General features: G+C 37.0%; 1 protein-coding gene across 1 annotated transcript; it reads right to left on the reverse strand.

Annotated features, from left to right (window-relative positions):
* Nucleotides 1-665: 665 nt before the first annotated feature.
* Nucleotides 666-27,851, reverse strand: LOC113927937 (integrin-linked protein kinase-like). Its single transcript, XM_035728337.1, is given in 6 exon segments — nt 666-1,077; nt 1,079-1,167; nt 1,169-1,744; nt 20,955-21,016; nt 21,103-21,193; nt 27,810-27,851. Coding segments are annotated over 6 exon segments (1,272 nt in total).

A 27,851-nucleotide genomic window follows, 5' to 3' on the forward strand; every position in this document is an offset into this window, starting at 1 on the left:
CATGAGGTGAGTTCTATCATGCACTGGGACAGGAAGTAATTCCTTACAATTATATCCTTTCTATCAACAAATAATCTTTAAGCACTGATTTTATGCAAGGCAGTTTGTTAGGTCTACAAAATATTAAAAAAAAGCACCTCCTATTCTTAAAGAATATTGCCACTGACCTAGTTCTGATTGCCACCTTTTCTTACCTTTATTGTTGCAATAATTATGTAATTGTTCTTTCCTTGTTCAGTTCCTTCTGCTTTAAAGCTGCCTGAATTCTCATGTCATACCCTTCTTAAAATTTTCCTATTTTTCCCTTGCCCTAAATTGCTTAGCATGTAGCCCAAGATTTTCCAATATGTGATTCCAGTCAGTCTCTCCTAGCTTTATCTTTACCAACATCCCTCCCATGTACACTACATACATCACAAAAATATTCATTCTGCAAGAATTTTGTGATTTTGTACCTTTTCCCTTGACCTGATATGTCTTTATTAATTTATATCCTTTTCTTGTCCATTAAATTCAAATCCCACATATTCCAAGAAATCTTCCCTCATCTTTTCCTACCTTGAAGGAAATATTTCCTGTTCTGTGTTTCAGCACCACCTAGTATATTATGGTATTATTTCTTTTTCCTTTTGCATCATATTTAATTGCTTTTTTTGGTCTCCCCTTCAGCTTGAAACTATTTTGATTCTTGTTTCTTTTTTCTGTGCAGATATGTCTTTCATTGAGGACCACTTCAAATCTTTTTTTTTTTCTTTTTCACAATAAACTTTATTGTGACAAGGCAGGGCTGGTCCCTCCCATACTGGGAGATACTCTGTGGCAAGTGACAAAGCTCTGAGCCTAGCTCTTTTGGGGGCTGCAGTGGTAAGGATGGGGGAAGGGGATGGACCCCATGGCTGGGGTAGTAACATGACTGGAGGCATCGAGTATGCGATGAAGTTGGGGTGAGGAGCAGGTGGAGACTGACAGGCACCTAGCACTGGGAGCACATTTGGATGCGAGAAAATCCTGAGGCGGGGACACTCCTCACTGAAGTCCCTGCTCTTCCTTGTACTCCAGTCTTGAACCTTTAGCACTGCCCTGCCAACGGCCCTTCCATAGTTCTCCAGAGTGATTCTCATCGAGCTTTGCCAGAAAGTTGAGCTGTTTGAAGTCAATGCCAAAGTGGTTTGTTCAGAGTCCCATTTCTGGGCCGAGTGCGGGTCGTTCCCTTCCAGAATGTGTCCTTGTATAGAATATGGTTAGGGTTGTGGCCCATCTTCTCTGCATGCTCTTGGGGGAGCTCTCTCAGGGTTGCCTTGGCTTTGTCCACAGGCATCAGTCCATACTTGTTACAAATGCTGACAAGGGCCCCATTAGCCACCAGGTCCTCTGCAACCTGATCATGGCCCCCAAAACAGGCATAGTGCAAAGGCACATTTCCATGCTTGTTCATTGCATTGATGTCAGCTTTATACTGCAGCAGCTTCTGCACAATATCACGGTGTCCATGACTGGCTGCCAGGTGCAGTGTGGTGTCATCCCTATGGTTCATCACATTGATTTGTGTCCCCCGTATGATTAGCATCTCAACCACAGCAGAACAGCCCTCTTGGCAGGCCCAGTACAAGGGGGAGAAGCCATGATCACCCCCCTGGTTGAGGTCGTTCTCCATGTTGTTCAGCCACAGGTGAACGGCCACCACGTTGCCCCTCTGGCACTGAGTGAAAATGTCATCTGTAGCAGCGTCTGGGCGCTGAGTCCCCTAGATTGGGGAAGACTGCAGACAGGACTCAGGCTGGGAGGAGCCTTCTTCGGGGAACTCCCCTCCAGCCGAGTCCACCGTTGGTCCACCCCTATCCCTCTCCAGACAGCACGGGCCCCCATTCCTCCCTCCTTCTCACCTCCCTTGCCCTTCTCTCAAATCCTTTTTTTTAAGTTTTTATTTAAATTCCAGTTAGTTCACATACAGTGTAATATTTGTTTCAGTTGTATAATATAGTGATTCAGCACTCCTGGTGCTGATCACAAGTGCCCTCCTTGATCCTCATCATCTATTTAACCCATCCCCCTACCCACCTCCTCTCTGGTAACCATCAGTTTGCTCTCTGTAGTGAAGTGTGTTTCTGGGTTTGCCTCTCTCTTTTTTTCCCCTATGTTCTTTTGTTTTGTTTCTTAAATTCCACAAATGAATAAAATCATAATGGTATTTGTCTTTCTCTGTCTGACTTATTTCACTTAACATAATACTCTCTAGCTCCATCCATGTCATTGCAAGTGGCTAGATTTCATTCTTTTTTATGGATGAGTAATATTCCATTATATATATATATATATATATATATATATATATATATATATATATATATATATACCACTTCCTCTACATCCATTCATCAGTTGATGGACACTTGGGATGTTTCCATAATTTAGCTATTGTAGATACTGTTGGTATAAACCAGGGTGCCTGTATCCCTTTGAATTAGTATCTTTGTATTCTTTAGGTAAATACCAAGTAGTGCAATTGCTGGATTGTAGGGTAGTTCTATTTTTAGCTTTTTGAGGAACCTCCATACTGTTTTCCAGAATGGATGTACCAGTTTGCATTCCCACCAACAGTGTAGGAGGGTTCCCCTTTCTCCACATCCTCTCCAACACCTGTTGTTTCCTCTGTTGTTGACTTTAGCCATTCTGACAGATGTGAGGTGATATCTCATTGTAGTTTTGATTTATATTTCCCTGATGATCAGTGATTTGAGCATCTTTTCATGTTTGTTGGCCACTGCATGTCTTCTTGGAAAAATGTCTATTTATATCTTTTGTTCATTTCCTAACTGGATTATTTGTTTTTTGGACGTTGAGTTTGATAAGTTCATTATAGATTTTGAATACTAGCCCTTTATCTGATATGATATTTACAAATATCTTCTTCCATTCTAGGGCTGCCTTCTAGTTTTGTTGATTGTTTCCTTCTCTGTGCAGAAGCTTTTTATTTTGATGACATTCAATAGTTAATTTTTGTTTTTGTTACCCTTGCCTCAGATGACATATCTAGAAAGAGGTTGCTATAGCAGATGTTAAAGAAGTTACTGCCTGTGTTCTCCTATAGGATTTTTTATGGTTTCAGTTCTCACATTTAGGTCTTTAATCCAATTTGAATTTATTTTTCTGTTTGGTGTAAGAAAATGGTCCAGTTTCATTCTTTTGTATGTGGCTGTCCAGTTTTCCCAACACCATTTGTTGAAGAGACTGTCTTTTTCCTGTTGGGTATTCTTTCCTGCTTTGTCAAAGATGAATTCACCATATAGTTGTGGGTTTGTTTCTTGGTTTTCTTTTTTGTTCTATTGATCTATGTGTCTATTTTTGTGCCAGCACTGTACTGTTTTGATCACTACAGCTTTGTATTATAATTAGAATTCTGGAATTGTGATGCCTCCAGCTTTGCTTTTCTTTTTCAAGATTGCTTTGGCTATTCCGGGTCTTTTCTGGTTCCACATAAATTTTAGGATTACTTGTTCTAGCTATGTGAAAAATGCTGTTGGTATTTTGATAGGGATTGCATTAAATGTGTAGATTGCTATGGGTAGTATAAACATTTTAACAATATTTGTTCTTCCAATCCATGAGCATGGAATGTCTTTCCATTTCTTTGTGTTGTCTTTAGTTTCTTTCATCAGCATTTTATAGTTTTCAAAGTACAGGCCTTTCAGCTCTTTGGTTAGGTTTTCTTCCTAGGTATCTTATTGTTTTTGGAGCAATTGTAAATGATTCCTTAAATTCTCTTCTGCTTCATTATTGGTGTATAGCAATGCAACAGATTTCTGTATGTTAATTTTTTATCCTGTGACTTTACTGAATTAATTTATCAGGTTTTTTTAAATTTATTTATGAGAGAGAAAGAGAAAACAGGTGGGGGGAGTAGCAGAGGGAGAAAGAGAAGCAGACACCCTCCTGAGCAGGGAGCCCAACTTGGGGCTTGGCCTAATCCCAGGACTCTGGGATCATGACCTGAGCTGAAGACAGACACTTAACCGACTGAGCCACCCAGGCACCCCTCATTTATCAGTTTTAAGAGTTTTTTGGTAGTCTTTTAGGTTTTCTATATAGAGTGTCATGTCATCTGTAAATAGTGAAAGTTTTGCTTCTTCCCTGCCAATTTGGATGCCTTTTTTTTTCTTTTTGTTGTCTGATGGCTGAAGCTAGGACTTCTAGTACTATGTTAAAAAACAGTGGTGAGAGTGGACGTCCCTGTCTTGTTCCTGACCATAGAGGAAACCTCTCAGTTTTTCCCCATTGAGGAGGATATTTGCTGTGCATTTTTCATATGTGGCCTTTATTATGTTGAGGTATGTTCCTTTTAAACCTACTTTGTTGAGGTTTTTGTTTTTTTCTGTTTTGTTTTTTGAGGGTTTTTATCATGAAGGGATGTTGTACTTCAAATCCTTTTTTTAGGGGCACCCTGGTGGTTCAGTTGATTGGGCGACTGACTCTTGATTTGGGGTCAGGTCATGATCTCAGGGTCATGGGATCTAGCCCCATTCAGCAGGGAGTCTCCTTGAGGATTTTCTCTCTCTCCTTCTTCCTCTGCCCCTCCCCCGCTTGTACACACACACACACACACACACACACTCTCTCTCTCTCTCTAAAATAAATAAATATTTTTAAAAATATGTTTTTTAGGGTAAAAAGATTATGTCAGTGAATAAATGTCTTTTCTTCTAGGTTGGACATTAGATAAAGGCAGGACCACATCGTGGTGTTTTTACCTTAATAAATACATGCTAATTGGATTGAAGGTGATATAAATTGAATTGTTTCCAACACCAATTAAATGAAAGATGCTTCAGAAAGAATTTTTATAAATAAGAAAGGGACCTGAGGTTTGCTATGCAAATTCATACTAATACTGAAAATCCTTTGAGTGGTAAGTCTCTTTGTAGGTTTCATGTTTTGTCAGACACAATTTATATTTCAAATTATGGAGGGATTGAAAGTTGTAAGAGTAAGAATAATTTCTGATATGATAAATTAATATCAAAGCAAATGTTTATTTTATAAGGAATCAGTGGGCTTATTTAACCCTAGGTACTTTTGCTTGAATATTACTGGTTCTGGCTAATGAATGAGAAATTAATAGAGAGAAAATAAAGGAGCACAAGTATACACCAGACTTAGTAAATACCAGAATGAGAAAACACCCATGGTTTATCTAATCAAACCATGTGTGTTGGTTCCAGACACACCTGATGGCAGGGACATTTGCCTGGAGGGCAGTGTTCTTCATGAAAATATTTAAATGCATCTATGTTACTTTATTCATTTTTTATAAGCCATTATGTCATTCATCTATGTATTTTTCAAATACTCCTTGAATCTATTAATATTTTCAACTTGTATCACAGCTTAACAGATTCCACATACTGATTCAAGCCAATCAAATCCAAATAATGTTTACCAAGTGCCTATGATAAACCAGCCTCTATTCTGAGCAATGTTATTCAAAGACATAAAAGCAGACTTTGTTTTAATAAGATTGGCTAACATAAACACTGTTATAAAAGAGCATGATGAAACAGCCAGTGGTAATTTTACATAAGTATTAGAAGATCTCTGAAGAGAAGCTTCTAACCTGTACTAGTAGGACTAGAGTTGGCTTTCAGGAAAAATTGAAGACTATTAGAAAACTTGAAGCAACGTTACACAGTTAGAAGTGAGGGAAGATGGAAGAAATGGAAATTCCAAGCAGAGGAGAAAGTGTGAGTTAAGGCACAGAGAAGCATGAATCAGTAGAACTGGAAACTGCTGACAGTTCAGGGTTGCTGAAAGATAAACCATCCTCAAACTGTCATGAAAGATATGACCAGTATTTCTAATGTCTTCGAATTTGGTCAATAAAACTATGGTTGCTTCTCTTTTGTGTTGCACATCTTTTAAAAAAATTCTGACCTTTTAGGAGAACAGTCATAATAGGTATAATGATAATGATATATATCATATAATATATAATTAGATATTATAGATAAACATATTATACATAATAGATAATACACAATAATATATATTATGTACATATAATAATACCTATATATTATAAATGTATACATAATGATATGTGTATATTATATATAGTTACAAGACATAATTATATATAATTTCTTAAAGGCTTATGTGCCAGACATTGCGCCAAGTTTTTTGCATCTGTCATCCAACTTAATCTTCACAAAATCATTTGAAGTAGATAGTATTATCAGCCCCATTTTACAGAATGAAGAAATGAACTTAGTAGTCCAAGTTCTTATTGTTACCAATATTGGAATCCAGATAATCTTAGGTGCCTTCACTGAACACTTGAAGTTTCTCTGTATCATTTTGAAGTAGTAATTAACCTTTCATTAATTGTGTTGTGGTTTTTTTTTAAGATTTTATTTATTTATTTGACAGAGAGAGACATAGCTAGAGAGGGAACACAAGCAGGGGCAGTGGGAGAGTGAGAAGCAGACTTCCTGCAGAGCAGGGAGCCCGATGCGAAGCTTGATCCCCGGACCCTGGGATCATGACCTGAGCAGAAGGCAGATGCTTAATGACTGAGCCGCCCAGGCGCCCCTCATTAATTGAGTTTTTAAGCAAAGAACTTTTTAAGTGAACAATTCTAAGGTGTGGTTTGTCATTTTCTCTGTTCTCCAGAATGATGTGGAATTTCCTATGGAAAATCTTAGGACCCCATTCGTCACTGATTTTCCTTGAGAAATAATTATTTTGACTCCTCAAAGCTCTTTAACTCTCTACCCCACTTTCTGTCACTTTCCAAATTATAATTACCCATTCAGTCATTTAGGATTAGATCATGGTTATTATATTTTTAAATCTGTTCTCTCTTTTGTCTTTGAACTGGCAAGTTTCTCTCAAGAAATGGATGCACGTTTTCTGCTTTCTGAAGGAGATGATATACCTAATACTAAGAAAACATCTATACTGTGACTTCTTAACCTTGATTAAATTAACATTCTATTCTGAGTCTACCCCATATCATATTTTTCCCTTGAGCTCAGACAAAATTAGTATGAATTTGCATTGTTCTTGTTTTTCTACCTTCAGAAACTTTGAATTATAGTTCTGACACTTAGAGAACTATATCGACAATTTAAGCAACTTTCCTTTGATTTGTTGTGATTAAATCAGCCAGTCCCAGTCCAAATTCCTCCCTTTTCTCAATCTTTCTCAATTAAACAAAAAATGGTTATGTGTGAGACTTTTATCTTATACTGTAGGTCTTTATTTCCTAAGGTATTTTGGTTTTACAACTTGAAAGAAATTTATTTCTATTATTATGAACCAATGTATAATTTTCTTTAAATGTTTGAACAAATCATGGCATCATGCTGTAAAAAGAAAATTCTAGTGGAGATTAAAAACATCCCACTCTCCATTTATCCCTAACCCGAAGCCTTAATGCACTATATCGTTAACCTGAATGACCTATCTTTTTTGACCAGGGGCTCTCAAATGTTAGTGTGAAAAATAATCACTTGAAGAACTTGTTAAAATGAAAATTATCTGGCTCCATCCATAGGTTGCCAGGGTGAGGTACAAGAACACCTGTGACAAGCTTCATTATATAATAGTAATGTAGCATCCTCAGGACACACTTCAGAATCACTGCATAAGACTGCTACAAAACACTTCCTTTCCCAGAGCTCTACTTTTGCTAGGGAAGCTCCTTGACACATCTTCCCTGGAAGCTCACCTAACTTATTTATTTTTAATAGTTTTATTGAGGTAAAATTTTATGTACAGTAAAATGCGTTCATTATAAGAATACAACTCAAAAATTTTTAGTAAACTTAATGAATCATGTAATCATTATCACAATTCAACTTTCAGATATGTCCATTAGCCTAAAAAGTTTCCCTATGCCCTTTCTCAGTCTGCTGTTTGCTTTCTGTCTTTATATATTTGCCTTTTCTGGACATTTCAATCATGCGCTATGTGGTCTTTTTTGCCCAGCCTCTTTCACTAAGCATAATGATTTGAGATCTAGCCATGTTATAGTATGTATGTATCAGTGGTTTGTTCCTTTTCATTGATGAATAGTATTCCATTGTATGGACTTACCATATTTTAAAAACATGTATGTTTCAGTACACAAACATTTGAATTGCTTCAAGTTTTGGCTTTTATGAATAACACTGTGTGGGTACCTGGGTGGCTCAGTTGGTTAAGTGACTGCCTTCGGCCCAGGTCATGATCCAGGAGTTTCTGGATCAAGTCCCGCATCGGGCTCCCCGCTCGGCGGAGAGTGCTTCTCCCTCAGACCCTCCCCCCTCTCATGTGCTATCTCTCTCTCTCATTCTCTCTGTCTCAAATAAAAAAAAAAATCTTATGAATAACACTGTGATAATTTATGTGTGAATCAATTTGGACATTTTTAACATTTTTATTTTTCTTGGATACCTTCATCTAATTGGTTTTTAAAACCAGCTGTCCAATGTTCAAATATTTTATTTCCATTATCAAAATGATATTAAAAACAATTTTTATTCCTTAAGGAAGAACACAAATTTACAGGTATATACATGTATTGTTTATGTTACATTAAGTATACAGTTTATGAATCAGTAGTTCTCTAATTCAAATTTTATGCTTCCTTTCTCCTTAAGTAACAAATTTTGTTTTGTTTTGTTTTGTTTTTACTGAGTACATTGTTACTGAATCAAAAGACTTCCCAATTTCCATTGCAGTTAAATGTGTCCATGTGATTAAGCCCCAACCAAAGAGCTGTGACTAGATATGCTATTTGGAATTTTGGGGAAGACTGCATAGAACAAGTTTACTTAAGCTTGCAGGGACAGTTACTTGTAATTATACCTTTTATGCTTCTTTCAGTGTTCATTGATGATATAATATCTGGTATTCCAACAGCCATTGTGGGCCATAAATTAACCTAGGAAATATAAGCCATATCCTTGGGTAGGACAAAAAATAGAAGTTGGGTCCCTACCAAGTTAGTTGGAATAGTCCACAAGAACACCCTCATTTCTGATACTGATTGCAAATTCAAGAGTCTCCAAGACCACCCTTAGGTTCATTAATTTTTAGAGGACTAACAGACCTCACTGAAAGCTCATGGTTATGGTATATTACAGTTAAAGGATACAGATTAAAATTAGCCAGGGGAAGAGGCGCATAGGCCCGAGCCCGGGAAACAGAGCCCAAGCACAGAACATCTAGCTTCTAGCTTCCAGTTTTTTGTCCTTTCCTGATGGAGTTGTAGACAGCATTAATTACCCAGCAATTATGTGTGACAATATGCACTGAATATTGCCAACCAGGATGCTTGCTGGAGCCTTGCTGTCTTGAGTCTTTATAGAGACTCAATAATGTAAACCTTGTTGGACGCCTATATAAAGCTGACTTCCGTCTCCATCTCCTCTGAAAATCTGATACCATGTGACCCAGAGCTCCCATCCTAAATCTCTTTATTATTATCTGGTCTGTCCCAAAGTCCCCAACCTAGATCACATTCTTGGTGTAGCACAAAGTTCTTACTCCACATCACATTGTTACATATGACTGACCTAAGGCCCTGAGGTAAACAAAAATATTTTTAACAAACACCGTATTCTAAGGGCTTAGAAATTACCTCTCAGGAGCCAAAGAAAAAGGCCAGACCGTCCCTTGAATAAGGTTAAATTCTTTACTACAGAGACTGTCTACTAAGAGAATTTACCACACTCTCTTAAGACAACATGAAGCCACAATAACATATTCAGACTGCCTATCTCTAGGCTTTCTTAATGTGAGGGATTTTCATCTTATTTATGCCACTTTTGTAGAATAGATTTTCTGCTATATTCTGCCAAACATCCTAAACAACCAACATTGGAATTAGAAAACACAGAGAATAGAATACATTCTACAACTTTTTCCTAACAATATATAAAATACCTAAGAAGAAAGAATGATTGGTATTTAAAGAAAACTATATTTTATCGAAAAATATGCAGTTGCACTGTGCTGTGAATTGTGTAAGACTATTGAGTCACAGATCTGTACCTCTGAAACAAATAATACATTATATGTTAAAAAAAAAAGAAGATAGCAGGAGGGGAAGAATGAAGGGGGTGAAATTGGAGAGGGAGACGAACCATGAGAGACGATGGACTCTGAGAAACAAACTGAGGGTTCTAGGGGGGAGGGGGGTGGGGGGATGGGTTAGCTTGGTGATGGGTATTAAAGAGGGCACATTCTGCGTGGAGCACTGGATGTTATACGCAAACAATGAATCATAGAACACTACATCAAAAACTAATGATGTGATTTATGGTGATTAACATAACATAATAATAAAAAATGAAAACATTATACATATAAAAAAGATACGCAGTTGCTGTGATTGCATGAAATTATATAATTATAGGATAGCCATCCACGTGTAAGAGTGTCATGTAAAGAAACAACTAAATAAAGAATGGGTGACAGCAGCATTAATAGAGGGGAGAATTAAAGTGCAGTCATATACACCAATATATAAACACTGTTCACATGTAGATAATTTTGAAAAAAATTTCTCTGTGAAAAATGAAATCATCCTTTAACTGAGAAAGCATTGAGATGGTGCTCATGAATTGTACATGTGTTGAAGGAGGACTGTCCTGTAATTCTCAAATTACCAACCTCAATGAAAGATGCCACAAAACTTTTCTCCACCTTTTGGATGATCAAGAGATTCGATATCCAAATGGGCTATAATTTCAAACTAAGAATGAGCATACAGATTTATAATAAATTTCTGACACAGTATACATGATAATGGGATTTGCAGACAGCAGAAATTTAACAATAACATTTTGACAAAATAATGGTTTATGTTTATCAGTTATGAGACATCTGAAAGTAGGCTGTCCAGAGCTGATTAAATTGCTTAAGTAAATAAGCAAGAATTCTGATTTATTTAAGCTTCTTGTTCTGCTTTCCTATGCACATTGCCCTGTTGGTTTACAGATGACTGCTCTACCTCCAGGACTTGGTTCTACGTCCCAGTCAGGGTAAAAAGGAAAAAGTACAAAGAGTAAAAGTTACATGCTAGCTAAGACTTCCCTCCTTATTAAAGAAACCATGCATTCTTAGAAGCCCCTTCTTAGTAGACGTCTGTTTAGATCTTGTTGCACATAGTGAAGTCTTAAAACCACCCCTAACTGCAAGGGAAAATAGGGGTATAAGCATTTTCACTGGGCATATTGCCCTAAACAAAACCAGCAGACTAAAGATATTAATCAAAAAACAAGTTAAGATCTGTCACGAAAGAACAGGGGGTGGATGTAGAATCTGGTCTCAGTGAATTTAAAAGATAGTAAATAGAAATTATTTTTTATTACGTGATTTAATTTTATACTATTTCTCTATATTTTTAAGCAATATTATGAGTCAAATGTGAAATAAACTGAGCTGCAGAAATGTTATTTAACCAAAAATTTATTATTTTTCTTACTGTCTTATAAAGATATAAAAGAAAAAGGAAAGTGTTTCAAAAACATTTCTAGTTCCCTTGTGCAACATAATGCTTTGCCAGTGCATGTTGAAATATCAATGATATAAACACAGATATTATTTTATTAAATTTTAGTTTTTCTTACTTTAAGTAACCTGCTCTTTTTTAAATTTCATTTTATTATGTTATGTTAATCACCATACATTACATCATTAGTTTTTGATGTACTGTTCCATGATTCATTGTTTGCATATAACACCCAGTGCTCCATGCAGAACATGTCCTCTCTGATACCCATCACCAGGTTAACCCATCCTCCCATCCCCCTCCCCTCTAGAACCCTCAGTTTGTTTCTCAGAGTCCATCATCTTTCATGGTTTGTCTCCCCTTCCGATTTCCCCCCCTTGATTTTTCCTTTCCTTCTATCTTCTTTTTTTTTTAACATATAATGTATTATTTGTACCTCCGAAACAAATAATACATTATATGTTAAAGTAACCTGCTTTTGATATTAAATATTTATTTCCAATATTATGTAACCAAAATTTAGCACAGATATATCAAAAATATCAGGTTTGTTAATAGATTATCTTTGAAATATTATGAATATTAGAACAGAATTTACATGATCATCCATAAAATTTCAATTTAGAATGTATTTTCGAGAGCGAACTGAGATGAAATGAAAGGGGAGAAGTCATAATATGTGTTATCTGATACTCTTCCCTGATTTTAATGTCTTTAGAATTTTTCTCCTAAAAGTTGAGGAATACCGACTCAGTCATTGTGAAATTTTGCTTTTATGTGAAGGGTTTTCTTTCTGTATGCATAATGTAACTTTCATGATTATTAAATTACTAGTGTTTTCTTATTAAATAAAAATATTTTAACCATTGAAATTTAAAAAATTAGGTCAGAAATGGTTCTCAAACTTATCATGTACTGTCATGACTAATAGTGAGCGTAAGTAAATATTTTCTCTTTTTAAAGCATATTTTTAATTTTCAGATAATTTTAGACTTACATAAATTTGCAAAGATAGTAAAAATAGTACTCATATACCAGTATCCTTCATTTTAACATGTTACACTACTGTGGTACATTTGTCAGAACTAAGAAAGAATACTGGTATATTATTATTAAATAAACTTCAGACTTTGTTTGGATTTCACCAGTTTTTCCACTAATGTCCCCTCTCTTTTCCAAGATTCAATTCAAGGCACCCCAGTGCATTTAACTGTTAGGTCTCCCTACTCTCCTCTGGTCTCTGACATTTTCTCAGTCTTACCTTGATTTTCAAGTCTTCAGCAGTTCTGAGGAGTCCCACCCACGTGTCCTGTGAAATTTCCCCCAATCTGGGTTTGTCTGATGTTTTTCTTATGTTTAACATGGGGTTATAGGTTTTGGGGAAAGAATAACAGAGAGGTGAAATGTTTTTCTTGTCATATCACATTGAGGGTATATGCTATCCACATGATATCACTGACAATGCTAAGTTTGGTTAAGGTAGTGCTTGCTAGGTTTCTCCACTATAAAGCTACTGTTTTTCCCTTTCCCTACTCAACTCTTTGAAAGCGAGTATTAAGGCCAGCTCACCTTCCTGAAGGGAGTATATTTATTTGCATGATTATGAATTCCTTTGTAAGAAGGATTTGTACTTTCTTCCTTATTTATTTATCCAATGTAAATATTTTAACTTGATGGCAAAATTATTTCTTTAGGTAATGTATTATACAATATATTAACTTTAGAATATTACATGATGTATCAGTCAGGGTTCTCCAGAGAAACAGACCAATAAGAAATATATATACATATATGTATATGTATACACATACCCATACAACTTACATGTACATATACATATACATTGTGAGAGAGAGAGTGTTAATTCAAGAAATTGGCTCATGTAATTATGGGGGCTGGCAAATCTGAAATAAGGCAGACCAGCAAGCTGGAAGTTCTTGGGTAGAAGTTGATGCTATAAGCCTGAGGCAGAATTTCATTTTTGGGAAACTTTGGTTGTTACTTTTAAAGCCTTTCTACTGGATGAGGCCCACCCAAATTATCAAGAGCAATCTCCTTGACTTGAGGTCAGCTGATCATAGATGTTCACCACATTTACAAAATACCTTCACAGTGATAACTAGAGTAGTGCTCAATTAAATAACTGGATACTATATCGGGATGACACAAAGCTAACATGGACTATGAGTTAAATTTGTATCCACACAAAAGAAGACACTGGTGCAAGTTTTGGGGTCTTTTTCCTCCTAAAGTGAGTTTAATTTAACTTTATTTCCTATCATTTGCCTTTTTAAACAAGCAAACAAATAAACCAATCAAATAAAATATGCAGAGCTGTACAACCACCTGGGTAAAGGATCTTTGGTCATTTTCCAAGAAAGAAAAGGAATTACAAAGAAAAACTAGTGCATCAATCTGCCTTCGGCTCAGGTCATGATCCTGGAGTCCCGGGATCAAGTCCCACATCGGGCTCCCTGCTCCTTGGGAGACTGCTTCTCCCTTTGCTTCTCTCTCTCTCTGTCTCTCATGAATAAATAAATAAAATCTTAAAAAAAAAACTAGTGCATCAAAGGCAAAAATGGTTCCCCCAGAGTAAAGCCTGAGACAGTCAATGGAAGAATGTAATTTTAGGATGCAAGAATGAGGGACAGGTGAATAAATAGAGAAGAAGTTAAAATACAAGCCTGTGTCTACCGAGATCTACTCTATGAGTGATGGGCACTCAATCCCACAATACTTTCTGAGGAATCTCCTAAGATCTGCTTAGAATTGACTGAGATTGGCTAATATTCCATTGTGTGTGTGTGTGTATGTGTGTGTGTGTGTGTGTGTGTGTACACACATACATCACAGCTTCTTTATCTATTCATCTATGGATGGACACTTGGGTTGAATATTTGCCATAAAAAAGAATGAAATCTGGTCATTTGTGACAACATGGATGGATCTAGAGGGTATTATGCTAAGTGAAATAAGTCAGGCAGAGAAAGACACGTACAATATGATTTCACTTATATGTGGAAGCTAAAAATAAAAACAAATGAACAAACAAACAAACACCAAAAAGAAATGGAAACAGGCTCACAAATAAAGAGAACAAAATGGTGGTCGTCAAAGTAGAGGGGTGTAGGGGGATGGGCAAAATAGGTGAAGGGGATTAAAAGCTACAATCCTGCACATATAAAATAAGTTAGGGAGATGAAAAGTACAGCACAGGGAATATAGTCAATACTATTGTAATAACTTTGTGTGTTGACAAATGGTAACTACACTTATCATGGTAAGCATTGCATAATGTATAGATCTGTTGAACCACAATGTTGTACACTTGCAAATAATGTAATACTGTATGTCAACTATAATTCAATAAAAATAAACCAATCAAGTGCCCATATATGAAAAAAAAAAAAAAAAGAGTTGACTGAGATTGCCCGTTGGTGTAGAGTAAGCACCCCGTGAGGGCCACATGGTTTTCTGCAAGACTGGCGCAGGAAGGGAGAGGCCCTGAGCAGTCTCAGGTGAGGAGCTGCTGATATTGGCCTGCAAGAAGCTGGCAGCTAGTGCAGTGGCGGGGGCAGGAGGTGGGTGGACAGGTTATGAAGAGAGGTGTGTAAGAGGCACAGAGATGTACAGACATGCTCCTAACTTTTGTGATCATGTTCAGTAAAGTCATCCTCGCTGTTCATCTCCTTCACTGTCAGTAGAAAACCTGTGTCATTTATAATCTCGCAAGCAAACACGACCATTTCCTTATTAGCTCTGGTAGACTTTCAGGGCTGGGATAGACCCTGAATGGCCAGAGAGATACGTTTTTCAAGGATTAAAAAAAAAAAAATGAGGCCATTTTCTCCTACTAAACATTTGAGGGTTCATTATCTCAGCCTAGAGTATGGCTTCCCTATTGAGGCTCCTGACTGCAGGGTCTCTGCCTTCTGATACCTACGGCACCCTCCTGTCTGATATTCCATTCCTTTTGAACAAATCGATGCATCTTACTGCAGCCTTAGCTAATCTGGAGCCTTAGCACACTGCTTTCAGCATTTGGATAATTCCCAGAACTTATTTGTCAATGTATAGTGTTCCTCTCCCTGAGAAGTAAACCATTAATTTTATTTTCCTGATATTATTGTTGGTAATTCCCAAGGTCTATTGAACCAGAGTACCTCACTATGATAAAATTTCAAAACCATCTGCTTTAAAAATAACACCTTTTTCTTGGCTTGACATTTTGTCCATGAGCCATTGGTCATGAATGTATCCTGCAGACATTTTTTTTAATTGAAGAAATTTAGAATTTCACCATTTTTCTCTGAATTTCACAAACATTTCTCTGACGAATAATACTACAAGTAAAAGGGTTTTATGCATATAATTACCAGGAAATGGACATTAGAAAGAAGAGCCTTGAGTCAATTTTAATTCCCATTACTGCAAAAGTTTTTTTCTTATTTTCCATCTCTTGTCAAGTGGGAATTTTTTCCCTCAATAATTACATTAAATTACATTTTAAGTTACATTTAAGCTTAATTACATTTAATTTTACATTTTAATTACTTTTGCTGGATTCCTGTGGATCTCATCAAAATAACTTCAAATTTTTCAGACTTCTTAGCATTTCAGATCATTGATTAATAATGACAGAAAATTCGGTTGTGTACCTACCATGTGCCAAATATTGTGCTAAGTACTTTACATACATTTCACTCAGTCCTCACAATGACCCAAATAACAGATGAGGACATGGAGGCTTGCACAGTGGTCTAGCTTGCCTAAGACCACAGAGTCAATAATAAGAGTAAAATACATAATCATTCTCTAAAATCAATGTGACAAACCTAATTTCAGAAACCCTTCAGAAGCTGGCACCACCCTGACAATATTTTTCATTTGGGCCTGACACGTATTATCTTCTCGATTTTAATTCTCTGCGTATTTCTTACACAGGACTTCTAAGCTTTACAACTTTGACAAGAGTTTCTGTAACTATCTCACAACCTCAATATCTCTCTTAATTTAAACATATGGAGTCTTCTTTCTTTTTACTACAGCAGAAAAATGCATCTTACGTCCCTATTACTGTTAAATACTACCACCACTACCACCCCACCATTTCTTTATGTTTTCTGTCTCCTCTACTACACTTTGTTTTGACTCCTTCTCTTTCTTGCCTGTAAGCTTAATTGCTTTCTTTTCTAGTTTCTTCCCTTCCACGTAAAAAAAATGCTTAAATGTCTCCTATTCTCTTTTTTATGCTATTTTGAAACTGATGATATCCCTTTAAAAACTTTTTGACTCTGTAGGATTGCATTGGTGATGAAAAGGAGACTGTCTTTTTTTATTGAATTATAATTGACATATAATATTATATAAGTTTCAGGTGTACAACATAGTCAGTGTTTTTATACATTACAAAATGATCACCACGATAAGTTTAGTTACCATCTGTCACCATACAAAGTTATTAAAATGTTATTGACTGTATTTCCCATGCTGTACTTTATATCCCCATGACTTACTTATTTTATAACTAGAAGTTTGCCCTTCTTAATCCCCTTCATTCATTCCCCACCTCCTTCCCCTCTGACAACCACCAGTTTGTTTTCTGTATCTATGAATTTGTTTCTCTTTTGTTTTCCTTGTTCATTTGTTTTTTAGATTCCACACGTAAGTAAAATCATATGGTATTCATCTTTCTCTGACTTTTTTCACTTAGCAAGGTACCCTCTAGTTCCATCCATGTTGTGGCAATTGGCAAAGTTTTTTTTTGTGGCTGAATAATATTTCATCAATATATTTTCCATTCATTTATTGATGAACACTTAGGTTGCTTCCATATCTTAGCTGTTGTAAATAATGCTGCAATGAACATGGGGAGGTGCATACATCTTTTTGAATTAGTGTTTTTGTTTTTCCCCGATAAATACAGAGAAATGGAATTGCTGGATTGTATGGTAGTTCTACTTTTAATTTTTTGAGGAACATTAGATTAAGACATCTGTGGACTCATCTTTGTGGAACTGATAAGGCCTGAGGCTGGAGAAGGCCTGAAATGGCAAAGGTCATAAAAACAAAATGGAGGTGAGATTAATAGAGGAAAGGCGAGGACCATTTTATTTTTAAGTAAGCTTTTTGCCCACCATGGGGCTTGAACTCATAACCCCAAGATCAAGAGTCTCATGCTCTACCAATTGAGCCATCCAGGCACCCCAGAAGAGGGCAATTTTAGATTGAGGCGATAGAATGGGCAGAGGAGAACTGGTTCTGGCAGGTCCAACAAATAGTAACCTTCATTAGCAGAAAGACAGAAATCAGCTTAGTTCATGAGAGAGCTTCAAATTTTATCCAATGGGATAGAATCAAATTCAAACACCTGAAAGAAATATGCTAGGTCTTTGACAAGGAGATAAAGAAATGAAATGGTGGGGTGTCTGGGTGGCTCAGTCATTAAGCATCTGCCTTTGGCTCAGGTCATGATCCCAGGGTCCTGGGATCGAGCCTCACATCGGGCTCCCTGCTCTGCGGGAAGTCTGCTTCTGCCTCTCCCACTCCCCCTGCTTGTGTTCCCTCTCTAGCTGTCTCTCTCTGTCAAATAAATAAATAAAATCTTTAAAAAAAAAATGGTGTTTCTTAAAGATGCTTCAGGTGAGAGTGAAGAGACCATAGTGGCAAAAATCTAGAGGCAGAAAAACTGGCTGAAATATATAGTAATCCAACTGATATCGTAGCCTAGGCTGGTAATTGCCAAAATAAAGCTAAAAATGATTCAGAAAATATTGTTGTGGGAACATCAGGAAAACTGAATACCTAAATTGATACCGGATGGAAAGATGTACAGGCAGGATGCAGTTAAGATAGAATAAAAAATAATTGCAAGAGTTTGAGGATGATGGACCTGGAGATTGACAGTCTTTATGGAATCATATGCTTTTGTGGGAGAAGATCAAAAAATAGTACTTACAGTCACAGTCCTGAATGCTAGAAAATTGCTCAAGTTCTCAGGAAATAAAATGGTATTCAAAGATAATTTCATAGTAGTTTATTTTTTAAATTAAAATTCTAGGGACACACACATTGAAATGTGGAAATTATTTCAGGTTGTGTTGCATTTAAATGCACTTAATTTGTATAAATCACTTGTGTATTCAAATAGTTGACCTTTTGTGACTAGATCAATAGTCTCAAGGTGATCTTTAAATATCAGCCTCACTTTTTGAATATCAACTTTTAGCTTTCCAATCAACTTAAATTTTTTAACTATTAGAAAATTAATCTAAGAAAATAAAACATGTTGTATCTTGCTTTCTGCCATTTTACATATTTTTTGTCCCGGGAACTTGGGTTTTGATACTGACCCCAATGTCCTACCTTGACCTGTGAATACAGGTAGTATCCAACTTTTACGTATCTGATTAATAGATGAATATATCAACATGAATTCACTTATTTTACACTCATCAGGACTTTTGTACTGTTTCTAATCTGGAACCCTGTAGAAATTTTCCTTTTTATCACTTGCCATTCACTAGTGTGTTACTCATTGAGCACCTAAAAAGTGCTAGCACTATTAACCCAGCAGTAACACAACACTTTGGGAGATTATATTCTAGTGGGTAGGAACTGACAGTAAGTAAGTAAGTGAGTAAGTAAGCAAATGAATGAATGAATCAATAAATGATGCAATTTCTGATTATGGAAATTGCTATGAAGAAAATAATTATGGTATTGTGGTAGGGAAATATGTGGAGAGGAAAGCCAACATTAGATAAAGTGGTCAGCAAAGACCTTTCTGAAGACATGACCTAAAGAATAAAAGAACTAACCACTCTATGAGCCAAGTGAGAGTGTCCCAGGCAGGGGAAATAAGAATTAAAAGATAAAACTATAAAACTCTTAGAAGAAAGCGTAGGCATAAATCTGCATGATCTTGGACTTGGCAAAGGATTCCTAAACATAACATTGGAAAACATAAGCAACAAATGAAAAGAAATAGATAAATTGGACATCAACAAAATTAAAGCTACTTTGCTTCAAAGGGCACCATTAATACTTTCAAAATACAACATACAGAATGGGAGAAAATATTTGCAAATCACGTATCTAATAAAGGACTTGTGTATAGGATATGTAAGGAACTCTAACCACTCAATAATTAAAAGACAAAATAATTAAAAATGGACAAAGGATCTGAACAGGCATTTTTTTCTTATGATTTTTATTTATTAAGAGAGAGAGAGAGAAAGCATGAGCAGGGGAAGGGGCAGAAGGAGAGGGAGAGGCAGACTCCACTGAGCAACACAGGGCTCCATCCCAGGCCTCTAAGATCAGGACCTGAGCTGAGGGCAGACACTTAATCAACTGAGCCACCCAGGAGCCCCTGAACAGGCATTTCTTCAAAGACAATATACAATAGGTAAATAAGCACATGCAAAGATTCTTGACATCATTGGTCATTAAGGAAATGTAAATCAAAGACATGAGATGCCACTTCTTACCCAGTAGGATGGCTATAAGAAAAATCAGTTGGTAAGATAAGATAATAACAATTGTTAGCAAGGATATGGAGAGACTAGAATTCACACACTGCTTATAAGAATGCAAAATGGTATAGCTACTTTGAAAAACAGATTGACGATTCCTCAAACAATTAAACATACGGTTACCATATGGCCCAGCAATTCCACTCTTAGATATATATCCAAGGGAAATGGAAACATATGTCTACACGAAAACTTACACACAAATGTTCATAGCAACATTATTCATAATAGCTGAAAGGTAGAGACAACCCAAATATCCATTAATGGACAAATGCATAAACAAAATATGTGTATCTATAAAATAGAATATTATTTGGTCATAGAAAGGGATGAATAATTGATAAATGTACAACATAGATGAAATTTGGAAACGTTATGGTGAAAGAAGCCAGTCACAAAAGACAACATATGATTCCATTCATATGGGAATCCAAAATAAGAAAATAAAGAGAAATAAAAAGTGGATTAGTGGTTGCTGAGGGCAAGGCATATAGGACAAGAAGACAGTGGAGTGATAGCTAAAGGGTATAGGGGTTTCTGTGACTGATAAAAATATCTAAAATCAACTGTGAAATATATCTGTGGAAAAAACTAAAAATCATGGAATTGTGTACTTTAAAGGGGTGAGTTATGTAGTATGTAAGTTGTATCTCAACAAAGCTATATATTTAAAAAAAAATTAAAAAGTCATTGGGAAAGAACAGAAGGAAAGCCACATGGCTGAATTAGAGTGACATAAATTGTGGATGGAGGAGGGTGCAAGGCCAAATCTCAGGAGGTCCAGCAGGCCCTCTGGAAGTGAACCTGGGATTCTTCTTCCTTCTCACCGACTCTCACCTCAGCAGCTGCCTTCCTGACAACTGGGATTACCAGAAGGTCCTGAATAGCTGTTGGAATTTACCTTCACAGCCTTCGGAATTTACCTTCACAGCCTTCTCCATGATGTGCGACTTTTCTCTGTTGGCAATACCGAATCTCAGCTTTCCTAGAAAAAGGAATGGTAAAGATGTGTCCCACACCTCAGGCTGAATGTGGCTCTTTCCTTATTAGTTAGGTTCTGCACATACACACCTTGGGACCTGGTTCTCATCATCCCTGCTTGCTTTTCAATCTCTTCTTTTCTCCGTTTACTTCTACTTTTCATGGGAAAGCAGTTCCGCGTCTGCAGGATTAGGAAAAAAGGGTACAGGTTCCCCTACAGGTCTGCACTTCCAGTTGTCAATTAATGTCAAAAGGCCCTCTTTACTTGGACAAATAGCATTTTCATTATAGCCTAACATAAAATAAACATTGTAACCTATGAGAGCTGAGACCCACGCATCATCCTGGTTTCCATTTTGTCTCTTGTGACGTGGAATAATAATGAGTGAGAAGTACAAATTATATAATCACAGTTTTATTGGAAATAGTGAATACACTGTTTATAAGAAGGGAAATGAGGAAAAGGACCATTTATTGAAAGCCTATTATATACAAGACCTAATACTTAAAGCATGCTATATAATTTAAGCCTCTGAACAATCCCATCCTTTAAGTATTATAGGTCCAATTTTGCACTGGAGAAACTGAGGCTCAAATGTATTGTTGCCTATCAAAGTGGCTACACACATGTATGTGGGGCCTTTCACACTGGAGACAGAGCTAAGGAGTAGCAAGAATATGGACTAGAATATAGTGTAGATATGATGCTCCACACACTTCCACAGTGAATTCCAAAATGTCCAAAAATTTTAAATTTGAACATGGATTTCCAGGTTTTTATGAAAGTCAGATAGGATACATTTATTTAATATTGTTAGTTTACTATTTATAAGTACATATTTAGACATACAGTATACGGCCTCCTTTGTCCTCTTGTTTCAGGTCCTCAGTGTTGGGGATAGGCTTATGTCTGTGGATGTGATTGTGTGGGGGTTGCAGTGGAGGCATGGGGGATGGTGGGTAGCAGGTTAGGGAACTGAAGTCCTATTTATAAAACACAGCACATGAGGACTAGAGGTTAACATATTATGCACAGAGTCTGGGAGAAATTATTCTGTTGTATGGAGGATGTTTCTCTAACAAGTTCCTCTGCAGAGAGGAAGAAAGAATTGACTTGTTCCCCAGTCCAAAGATCAGAGCCTTTATGAAGCTACATCTAGCTGGGAGTCAGGGTAGCAGTCAGGAGGGTGTTTGCTGCTGACCAAAATGAGGGACTCCACAGTGGCCTTTCGCCCTTGCCTTCTGAAACAGCTCTCAACAGAGCAGGACTGTGGCTGACTTCCTGTGTGTTTCTATAAGACATAAGGACTCCTGTGGGAGTTAGAAAATCAACCCAACCGCCACCCAGACTGAGACTGGTAGGGAAATGTCCATGGCTGAGAATATAACAGAGAACATGTAAATGTTCTTTTCACTTTGAGGGTGTCAGGATGAACCCAGTGAAGCAGGAACTTGTGTATTACTTCCGCAGTTCTGAGGGGGCACATTTGAAAGGATTATAGGGAGGGAGGTGAAGGAAGAGAAAGAACACTGCTATCCATTGCAGTGGTAGGTCAAATCCACTGCAAATAGGTAGCCTGATCACCTATATGTTAGTTAGGAAGATATTTCTCTTTTTAAAACTGTTCTTACACCAAGGGACACAAAGCACCAATTCACAGATTGAATTCAGCTTGGTGACATTATGCTTCCTGTGCACAGTGCATTTGAATATGATGCATTTAGATAAGCATACATTCTCCAGTTCTCCGTGTCCCCAAATTTCATATGTTATCTCTTGTATTCTATATTTACATTACCTAGCTGGCCCTGGCAGCATTTGAATTTGTAGTCTCTGGCTTAAACTGTGTTGTCTCTGAAGATTAATATTTCTTGAGAGATGTGAGTTCGTGTGTTTGTCTGTGTGTGCATGCTAAAGAGAGACATAGAGCAAGAGAGATAGGTGGAGAGAGAGAGAGTTTGAGAAAGATAAAGAGAGAGGCAGACAAAGAAAGAGTGACAAAGACAGTAGGATAATGTCAGAAGGCAGGGACTGAGCAGAAAAATCCAGAGAAATCTGTGCATTCATTAGCTGTAGCATTCACTGATACGGAGACCTCATGATGGTCCAGATACAGAGTACCTACTCTCCCTAGAATTTCTAGGAGATTGGGACTCATATTAAAACTGAGGGTAAGACAAGTAAGGAGAAATATACTGCAATAGATTCAATTGTGTCCCCCCAAATTTATATGTTGAAATCCTCACCCTAATGTGACTATATTTGGAAATAACGCTTTTAAAACATAACTAAAGTTAAATGAGGTCTTAAAGGTGTGGTTATGATCTGCTGGGATCGGTGGCCTTATAAGAAGACAGAGAGAGAAATCTCTCTTTAAGCACACACTGAGGGAAGGTCATGTGAGGACCCAGTGAGGAGGCAGCCATTCCTAAACCAGGCAGAGAGCTCTCACCAGAGCCCAACTATCCTGGCACCTTGATCTCTTTCTTAATCTAGCCCCCAGAACTGTGAGAAAGTAAGTTTCTGTTGTTTAAGCCACCTAATCTCTGATATTTTGTGGTGGCAGCCCAAGCTGACTAATGCATGTAGTGAGAAGAAAGAGGGATGGATTTCACAGTGAGCTCACCCCATTGATAATAGATGAAGTTTCCTCCCAAATGGATCAGAAGAAGAAAGTGCTAGAGAGATGCACTTGGAGAATTGGGTAGGAAAAACAGGAAATGGGATGTCTATATGGAGTTTAATTTTGGGATGCTTTTCTCTTGTATTTTGGGGAGTAGTGTTTAGACAAGTGTGAAATTTTTCCATCCCCTTTTACCATGAAATAGCAGCAACCTCATCTCTTAGGTAAAATCTGTTAGGTTCCTTTGACCTTGCTTGTCAATAGGGAGAATAAAGGTTTGAAGATATCCCACAAGTTTTTATTCAGGAGGAGAAGTGGACTAAAGAAAAGAAAGGAGAGAGAGAGAGAGAACCAGGTGATGAACACTGACTCTCTGGCTCAACTTGGGGAGGACAGGAGAGCAGAGTTGTCGAGGAGCAACTGCCTAGTGGATGACTGGAGAAGAAATGTGAGATAGCCCTTCTTTTTCCCAAGTTAAGGGAGAGAAAGGTAATCTCAACAGGGATCTAAAGGGTTCAGAAGGACTGACATTTACGTAATTTAAGTAATGTTATGTGAGCTAACTAGACTAACAATACAAAATTATCTTGCAAGAAAGAGATGATACAAAGGCATACCTGGAGTGAATTTGCTTTTATCGTATCTTTATGGATTGATAATTGGTCATACCAAGAGAATACAAGGGACCAAAGGCAAATCATCACAGTCATTTCCACAGTTGCTGGCCCTGGGGAGGGGGTGCGGTGATGGCAATGGGGGTAGAGCTTTTTAAAGATTTATTTATTTTATAGAGAGAAGGAGAGTGCGCTCACGCACCTGCATGAGCAGGGGGAGGGGCAGAGGAAGAGGGAGGAAAGCAGACTCCCTGCTGAGCATGGGGCTCCAAGACCTGGGACTAGATCTCAGGACCGTGAGATCATGACCTGAGCCAAAATCAAGAGTGGGATGCTCAACCTACTGAGCCACACAGGTGCCCCAACAACGGGGGTAGGGCTTTTTAGAGGTACATTACTTACTTCCCTCTGTCAGTCCTGGAGATCCTGGCATCCATCTTAAATGTAAAGGTGGCTCAGCATATTGCTGCATTGCCAGATTCCTATTATCAGTGTATATGATACACAGTATCAGGAGTGGAAATAAATGCACTGTCAACTTTTGTTAGTAACAGATCTGCATTCATTTTTGTGGGGCATGAGGCTATGGTTGATGTAATATTAAATCAACATTAGCTACAAAGCAAAGATAAGGTTTTTCCATGAGAAAAATAATAACAATGCCTTGTATCTGTATTACCTTTGATAGATTACCACATACAATCACATAGCTGAACTCATTTAATCTTCACAGCAGCCTGTAATCTAAGAAAAATAGCTATTACATTATTTTAACATTTTTGCAAGTCAGGATAATACATGTGTCAAAATTTACTAGGTAAGTAAGCAAGAACGTATTGAGTGCACATCTAGTGTTTGTCCATCACACCACAGCTGTTTCCTGTAGCAGATAGCCCAGGAATGGAGAGAGCTGTGTGCCGAACCCATCACTGGGCTAGCGAGAGCCCCATACATGCCTCACTACAACTGGCACTTTCTGTTTTCATATCTCAGCATTCTATTAAGGCAGTAACCTGAGGAAGAGTGCCCTAGGGCAACTCTCACTAGTGCAAAATAAATAACCAGAATCTTATCAAGGCAACGGAATTCCCTAATGCCTTATTTAATTTTTTAAAGCCCACAGATACAGTTATCTTTAAACCACGAGAACAGAGTTCTAATGCCAAAATCCAGCATTGATATTAGGCTTTCTGTAATTTAAAGACTTTTAGTGAGATTATAGAGCTGTCAATGACGTATTGAAGTTTAGGAAGAGCTTCATAAGGTAGTCTTCAAGTAATTAGTTAGTGTGTCTGTGTTGTTTTTTTTTTAACCTTTGTTGCTCTTTTACAGTTGAATATAAACAAAAATTTCAGCATTCAACTGTAAGTTTCATTAATAATTAGCTTATAATCAATAAGTAGATGACCATCTATAGGTGCTATAGTCATTTCCAAGTCTGTTATTGAAAGAAGTAAACTAAATTAACTGAATTCCCATAATATACCACTATAGGTCTTTTTTTCTTTGCCTACAAATCTAATGGTGACAAACAATATGAATTTACTATTTTCACTGGGTCATTAGATGTTATAAATTAAAAATTTTATTTTAGAATTATATTTTAGGATTGACTAAATATTTGTTACTGGAACCAAGAACATTTATTTATTTTTTTAAAGATTTTATTTGAGAGTGAGAGAGCATGAGAGAGAGAGAGAGCAGGGGGGAGGGGCAGAGGGAGAGGGAGAAACAGAGTCCCCGTTGAGCAAGGACCCCCATCGCAGGGCAGGGCTCAATCCCAGGACCCTGGGATCATGACCTGGACTGAAGGCAGATGCTTAACCAACTGAGCCACCCAGGCATCCCTGGAACCAAGAATATTTATTTATTTATTTGTTTGTTTGTTTATTTATTTATTTAACATGTAATGTATTATTTATTTCAGGGGTACAGGTCTGTGATTCATCAGTCTTACACAATTCATAGCACTCACCATAGCACATACCCTTCCCAGTGTCCATCACCCAGCCACTCCATCCCTACCACCCCTCTCCACTCCACCAACCCTCAGTTTGTTTCCTGAGATTAAGAGTCTCTTATGGTTTGTCTCCCTCTCTGGTTTCATCTTGTTTCATTTTTCCCTCCCTTCCCCTATGATCCTCTCTCTTGTTTCTCAAATTCCTCTATCAGTGAGATCATATGATACTTGTCTTTCTCTGATTGACTTACTTCGCTTAGCATAATACCCTCTAGTCCTGGAACCAAGAACATTTAGAACCAAGAGACATTTAGAAGGCCATGTACCTATTAGGTGAATTCCTTAAATTGGGAATGTTTATCTTTGATATATTTATAGTATCAGCACTGAACACACGACTTGCACATAGAAATAAACATTTAGTAAGTCAAATTCAAGAGATTTGAGGTATAATTTTAGATTATAAACATTATAGTATTCCAACTAAAAACAAATCCAGAAACAAAATCAGAGAATAAGTAATCATTAATGGTTAGCAATAAATAGCTATTTATTGGTGCAATCTTTTCCTTTTCTTTAAAGTCATAATTTGATATGTTTTGAAAATCACCTTGTAAATATAAAATCCTACCAAAAAGCTAGGTTTCATTCAACTTTTATTATGTGTTGTTTCCCCCAGTGGGCAGTATTTCTTAATACTGAGAACTGTGATTGATCTGTGAGTGCAGATTAGGCTTCTCTGGGCTACTCTCCTGTAGCAAAATTGACTTCACTTCACAGATCACTCTATAGAATAAATGTACATATGAATTGCGTACAAGACTACAAAAATTCCAAGAAGTCAGGGACTGATATTTGTTTTGTTTTTATTGTATACTTGAGGCCTTGGTATATAATAGGCACTCAGTAAATTTTTGTGCAATATCAAAATTATAAAAATATTAGTACAAAAAATTTTGTAGTTTATATCATCTGCTACAGTAGTATGTGTCAAATGTAAATCACTACATGATCACATTTATTGAGTCATCAATCTGTGTAGAAAATTGAATTATGCACTTGGAGACAAAACAAAAGAAGTATTTCACAATGAAGTTAAAATAAAGCATATGAATTCCTTAAAAGTCTTATTTGATCAGGTGTTTTGGCATTTGCTAAACATAATGTAAGCAGATTATTTTTCTATTACGCACTTTGAACAGAACTAGCTAGGAAGACATTTTAAAAGACCCAAATTAACTCTTTTGGGATTTTTGGAATATATCTGTGTTTATACCCAGTGGCATGCTGTGATTGACTCTCTTACTCTTGGGGCATTCTTTAGAATCTGGGATCATATCAGAATCTGGAAATACTTCTCCCTTGTTCTCTTAATTTTTCTTTTTCCTTCTCCTCAAATTTCAAGACAAGCAGACAGTGTGCACAAGGAAAAGTTGACACTGGGGCACAGAGTTTCACTTTTTCAAAGTGAACTAAGCAAAATGCTGGCAATGGTTAGTCGTCTCTCCTTTTGTATTTTTATTCTGTGGTTGAAGCTGGACTGGAGCTTCAGGCTCTTCGTAAATCTATAAGGAGTCATTACATTGGTGATGACCTCACCTCAGGCTTATCAACAGTGTCCAATGCAAGAGTTGACCTCAT

The sequence above is a fragment of the Zalophus californianus genome, chromosome 7 (genome assembly GCF_009762305.2).
Source record: "Zalophus californianus isolate mZalCal1 chromosome 7, mZalCal1.pri.v2, whole genome shotgun sequence".
Classification (NCBI taxonomy): domain Eukaryota; kingdom Metazoa; phylum Chordata; class Mammalia; order Carnivora; family Otariidae; genus Zalophus; species Zalophus californianus.